Raw genomic sequence first — 5,805 nt, 5'->3', positions numbered from 1 at the left:
ATTTGAAAAATTCCTAAAGAAAACAGACATGGAAGTCCATGTCAACATACACAACAGGAACCCAAAATGCTGCACACCGGCTTCCCCCAACTCGCCCGGCTCTCACTGCTTAGAAGGCTGACCGCTCCCTCTTCAAACTCAGAGTGAAGGAGCAGCCCCCCTTCCTGCCCCACGGGAGAAGCTGCTGGACGTGGGACTGGCTGCTGCACTGGCTCAGGCTCCCTCTTCCTCATCGCTCACACTCCCTGCAGACACGGATGGGAAGAACCTGGGAGCCATGCTATTGATCCTGAGCAGATGCTGCAGGACCTGACACTCGCTGGCCTCCGCGTAGGCCCGGGGACCCCACAGGAACTCGTAGCGGGCAGGGTCGCTGTGGGGCACCTGCCGGTACTTCAGGTAGCCCGTCTGCACCCACACTTCGGTGAGCAGCTCCCTCCCGCCACAAAACCCCAGGGTGCCTAGCTTTCCCCACACCTCCTCCTCAGGGACGCGGTCACCAAACAGGGTGACCATGGTCAGGACCAGCAGAGGGAGGCTGGCCTCGGGCGTGCGCTGCCAGTCGCTCAGCACTGCATCCCAGGTGAGGCCCAGGGTGGGGACCAGGACGTAGGTGCGCTCGCGGGGGTCCACCACCTTCACGTCCACGCCAAACAGCAGCTGCACGCACTCGCAAACGAGGCGGAAGACCACGGGGAAGTGGTCCCGATGCTCCCGGACGACCGTACTCAGCATCTCCGCCTCGGAGGTCGGCTCCCCGGTACGAAACTTGACGAGCAGGAACCCCACCAGGTCAGCCATCAGCGCAACAAGTGCCTCGCGGGACAAGGGCTCGGCATAGGCGGAGAAGGAGGGGGCGCCAGGGGAGGCGGAGGACGAGGGGGATGCGGCCTCCTCCCCCGCAGCCCCCAGCAGCGGCGCCTCCACCGGACCCTGGGCCGGGACTGGGGCCTCAAGGTCGGCCTCAGGCTGGCGGAGCTCACTCATCTCGACCGGGTGCCTGATCACTGGGGTCGGTCCGCCCACGGGAGTGTGGGCAGGGGACCTCGTACCTGGGGTAGAGAGGGGGTGTGAGCGGCCTCGGCGGAGAAAGGCACCCTGGGCAGCCCTGACAAAGGCCACTTACAGGTCTCGTCTCAAGGGCTGCCCTCGGGCCTCACAGGGGCGCTCCTCCCGGGTGGCCTGTCCCCTGCCAACCTGAAGAAGGAAGTGAGGGGGCTCCTCAGGGTGCAGCCAGCACGGCCCCAGGTTCTGGGGCTGACAGGGCGGTGGGGTGACTTGGGAGTTGTGGGGTCCCCTCTGTTCTGGGAGGGGGAGCCCCTGGGTACACACTCAGGGCACGCACCTCCCCTTGGCTCCTGGCGCTGCCTGGGCCTCCTCTGCTCTGTGCCCTGAGGACACGGTCCTCAGACCTGGGCCTTCGCCTCCCGGTTCCTGGAGCCCCTGTAAGAGGAATGGAGGGCGCACCTCTTGTGTACACTGTGGCACAGCTCTGGGCCTCGGTGCTGGTAGGAGGATTGGGCCGGACTCTGTGAGGTCCCCCCAGTGCTGAGTTCTGGGGTGGGTGGTCCCCTCGGGGTCGCTCGTCGTGCTCACTGTTCCCCTTAAGGGCCTGGACCCTCCCCTTTGCAGGCCGGAGGGGAAACTCAGAACAGGACCCCGAATCTGAACAGAAAGCAGTGAGGGGGCCCCACAGGTGGCCGCACCTGCCCAGGGCCTCCCGAGGGCCCTAGGATGGGGAGGTGCTGGGTCCTCACCTCCTCCTCACATCCTGCCTGGCCTCCCAGCGCTGACCACAGGGGCAGGTTTCTGTTGAGGCCCCTGTTCCAGGGCTGGGGGTCTGCTCAGTCCTCCCTCGGGGTCCTGGGAGTCCACCTTCTGTGGACCTGAAGGCTCACCCCTCACACCAAACACCTGACCTCCTGAGGACCCCGACCCAGAGGTCAGGAAACATCTCATCTGCTGACCGCGATCTGGCGCCTCCAAGGCCCCCGCGGAAGGGCAAAGGATCTCTCCCTGTGTCGGGGTCTATCGTCCTCAGTCCTTCCTTCCTCGCGTGCAGGCTGGACTCTGGGCAGGACCTGGGATTGTCCCGTCTGCCAGTGTGAGTCCCTGCTCCTTATACCAGGTCTCCAGTCTCTCCGAGACCCTGACGTCAGGACGTCAGGACAGGCCTACCGTGCTCATCCCGCCCCGGGGCCTCCCACGGCCACCTGCAAGGGCGGTGATCTGGTGGGTCCCTTTTGTCCTCCCTCAGGGTCTCCTCAGTCCTGCCTAAGGGCCCTAACCTTAGTCCACCAGGGACCTGACATTTTACCCTCTGCCCTCATGAGACCCCGCCCCTTATCCCAGGTCCCCAGCTTCTCTGACACCCGGATGTCAGGAAGTGCTGCACGTGACGGCCTCCCAGGGCCAACTGAGTTCTGGGTTGCAGGCTGCCCTCAGTGCTCCCTCAGGGCCCTCACCTTGACTCCACACAGGACCTGGGATTCTCCGCAGTGCCCACCAGACACCCCGCCCCTTATACCCCCTCCCTAGCCTCTCTGAGACCCCGCCCCGTGCTCCCCCTCTCCAGGGTGTCTGAGACCCGGATCTTAGGAAGTGCTGCACCTGTTCATCCCGCCCTATGGCTGGAAGGGCCAACTCGGTCCTGGGATCCAGGTTCCCCTCAGTCCACACTCAGTGCTCTCACCCGGACTCCACATAGGAACTGGGATTCTCTCCTGTGCCCGCCTAGGATCCCGCCCCTTATACCCCCTCCCTAGCCTCTCTGAGACTCCGCCCCGTGCTCCCCCTCCCCAGTGTCTCTGAGACCCGGATGTCAGGAAGTCCTGTACGTGCTCATTCCGCCCTATGGCCTCCCAGGGCCAACTCTGTTCTGGGGTCCAGGCTCCCCTCAGTCCTCCCTCAGGCCCGTCTCCTTGACTCCACGGAGGACCTGGGATTCTCTCCCGTGCCCACCAGACACCCCGACCCTTATACTGCCTCCCCAGCCTGAGACCCCGCCCCGTGCTCCCCCTCCGCAGCGTCTCTGAGACCCGGATGTCAGGAAGTGCTGCACGTGCTCATTCCGCCCTATGGCCTCCCAGGGCCAACTCTGTTTTGGGGTCCAGGCTCCCCTCAGTCCTCCCTCAGGCCCTCACCTTGACTCCACGGAGGACCTGGGATTCTCTCCCGTGCCCACCAGACACCCCGACCCTTATACCCCCTCCCTAGCCTCTCTGAGACCCCGCCCCGTACTCCCCTCCCCAGCGTCTCTGAGACCCGGATGTCAGGAAGTGCTGCACGTGACGGCCTCCCAGGGCCAACTGAGTTCTGGGTTGCAGGCTGCCCTCAGTGCTCCCTCAGGGCCCTCACCTTGACTCCACACAGGACCTGCGATTCTCCGCAGTGCCCAGCAGACACCCCGCCCCTTATACCCCTCTGCAGCCTCTCTGATACCCCGCCCCGTGCTCCCCCTCCTCAGCGTCTCTGAGACCCGGATGTCAGGAAGTGCTGCACGTGCTCATCCCGCCCTATGGCCTCCCAGGGCCAACTCTGTTCTGGGGTCCAGGCTCCCCTCAGTCCTCCCTCAGGGCACTCACCTTGACTCCACGCAGGACCTGGGATTCTCTCCCGTACCCATCAGACACCCCGACCTTTATACCGCCTACCCAGCCTCTCTGAGACCCCGCCCCGTGCTCCCCCACCCCAGCGCCTCTGAGACCCGGATGTCAGGAACTGCTCTACGTGCTCATCCCGCCCTATGGCCTCCCAGGGCCAACTCTGTTCTGGGGTCCAGGCTCTGTTAAGTCTTCCCTCAGGGCCCTCACCTTGACTCCACGGAGAACCTGGGAATCTCTACCTTGCTCACCAGACACCCCGACCCTTATACCCCCTCCCTAGCCTCTCTGATACCCCGCCCCGTACTCCCCTCCCCAGCGTCTCTGAGACCCGGATGTCAGGAAGTGCTGCACGTGCTCATTCCGCCCTATGGCCTCCCAGGGCCAACTCTGTTCTGGGGTCCAGGCTCCCCTCAGTCCTCCCTCAGGGCACTCACCTTGACTCCACGGAGGACCTGGGATTCTCTCCCGTGCCCACCAGACACCCCGACCCTTATACTGCCTCCCCAGCCTCTCTGAGACCCCGCCCCGTACTCCCCTCCCCAGCGTCTCTGAGACCCGGATGTCAGGAAGTGCTGCACGTGCTCATTCCGCCCTATGGCCTCCCAGGGCCAACTGTGTTCTGGGGTCCAGGCTCCCCTCAGTCCTCCCGCAGGGCCCTCACCTTGACTCCACGGAGGACCTGGGATTCTCTCCCGTGCCCACGAGACACCCCGACCCTTATACTGCCTCCCCAGCCTCTCTGAGACTCCGCCCCGTGCTCCCCCTCCTTAGCGTCTCTGAGACCCGGATGTCAGGAAGTGCTGCACGTGCTCATTCCGCCCTATGGCCTCCCAGGGCCAACTGTGTTCTGGGGTCCAGGCTCCCCTCAGTCCTCCCTCAGGGCACTCACCTTGACTCCACGGAGGACCTGGGATTCTCTCCCGTGCCCACCAGACACCCCGACCCTTATACCCCCTCCCTAGCCTCTCTGAGACCCCGCCCCGTACTCCCCTCCCCAGCGTCTCTGAGACCCGGATGTCAGGAAGTGCTGATGTGCTCATCCCGTCCTATGACCTCAAGGGGCCAACTTTGTTCTGGGGTCCAGGCTCCCCTCAGTCCTCCCTCAGGGCACTCACCTTGACTCAACGAAAGAGCTGGAATTCTCTCCCGTGCCCACGAGACACCCTGACCCTTATACTGCCTCCCAGCCTCTCTGAGCCTCCGCCCCGTACTCCCCTCCCCAGCGCCTCTGAGACCCGGATGTCAGGAACTGCTCTACGTGCTCATCCCGCCCTATGGCCTCCCAGGGCCAACTCTGTTCTGGGGTCCAGGCTCTGTTAAGTCTTCCCTCAGGGCCCTCACCTTGACTCCACGGAGAACCTGGGAATCTCTACCTTGCTCACCAGACACCCCGACCCTTATACCCCCTCCCTAGCCTCTCTGATACCCCGCCCCGTACTCCCCTCCCCAGCGTCTCTGAGACCCGGATGTCAGGAAGTGCTGCACGTGCTCATTCCGCCCTATGGCCTCCCAGGGCCAACTCTGTTCTGGGGTCCAGGCTCCCCTCAGTCCTCCCTCAGGGCACTCACCTTGACTCCACGGAGGACCTGGGATTCTCTCCCGTGCCCACCAGACACCCCGACCCTTATACTGCCTCCCCAGCCTCTCTGAGACCCCGCCCCGTACTCCCCTCCCCAGCGTCTCTGAGACCCGGATGTCAGGAAGTGCTGCACGTGCTCATTCCGCCCTATGGCCTCCCAGGGCCAACTCTGTTCTGGGGTCCAGGCTCCCCTCAGTCCTCCCTCAGGGCCCTCACCTTGACTCCACGGAGGACCTGGGATTCTCTCCCGTGCCCACGAGACACCCCGACCCTTATACTGCCTCCCCAGCCTCTCTGAGACTCCGCCCCGTGCTCCCCCTCCTTAGCGTCTCTGAGACCCGGATGTCAGGAAGTGCTGCACGTGCTCATTCCGCCCTATGGCCTCCCAGGGCCAACTGTGTTCTGGGGTCCAGGCTCCCCTCAGTCCTCCCTCAGGGCACTCTCCTTGACTCCACGGAGGACCTGGGATTCTCTCCCGTGCCCACCAGACACCCCGACCCTTATACCCCCTCCCTAGCCTCTCTGAGACCCCGCCCCGTACTCCCCTCCCCAGCGTCTCTGAGACCCGGATGTCAGGAAGTGCTGCACGTGCTCATCCCGCCCTTTGGCCTCCCAGGTCCA

General features: G+C 64.4%; 1 protein-coding gene and 1 long non-coding RNA gene across 3 annotated transcripts; both read right to left on the bottom strand.

The window, feature by feature from the left end:
• Positions 1 to 213: 213 nt before the first annotated feature.
• LOC307180679 (melanoma-associated antigen 8-like) lies at positions 214 to 987 on the bottom strand (the record flags this gene model as incomplete). The annotated part of the gene is made up of 1 exon (XM_079911044.1): positions 214 to 987. One exon carries the CDS (start codon positions 985 to 987, stop codon positions 214 to 216), a length of 774 nt encoding a protein of 257 aa, XP_079767170.1.
• Positions 988 to 1,024: 37 nt separating this feature from the next.
• Positions 1,025 to 3,649, bottom strand: LOC307180401. 2 transcript variants are annotated; one of them, XR_013825730.1, is made up of 3 exons: positions 3,585 to 3,649; positions 1,346 to 1,443; positions 1,025 to 1,197 (listed from the first exon to the last, which is right to left on the bottom strand). It is a non-coding gene; the product is annotated as an uncharacterized lncRNA (long non-coding RNA). The 2 variants fall into 2 exon arrangements; XR_013825731.1 differs by lacking the exon at positions 3,585 to 3,649 and adding an exon at positions 1,758 to 1,903.
• Between the last annotated feature and the right edge of the window lie 2,156 nt (positions 3,650 to 5,805).

Source organism: Stenella coeruleoalba (genome assembly GCF_951394435.1).
Source record: "Stenella coeruleoalba genome assembly, chromosome: X".
NCBI lineage: Eukaryota > Metazoa > Chordata > Mammalia > Artiodactyla > Delphinidae > Stenella > Stenella coeruleoalba.
Note: the sequence above shows the minus strand (reverse complement) of the source record. Positions and strands in the feature narration are given on the sequence as shown.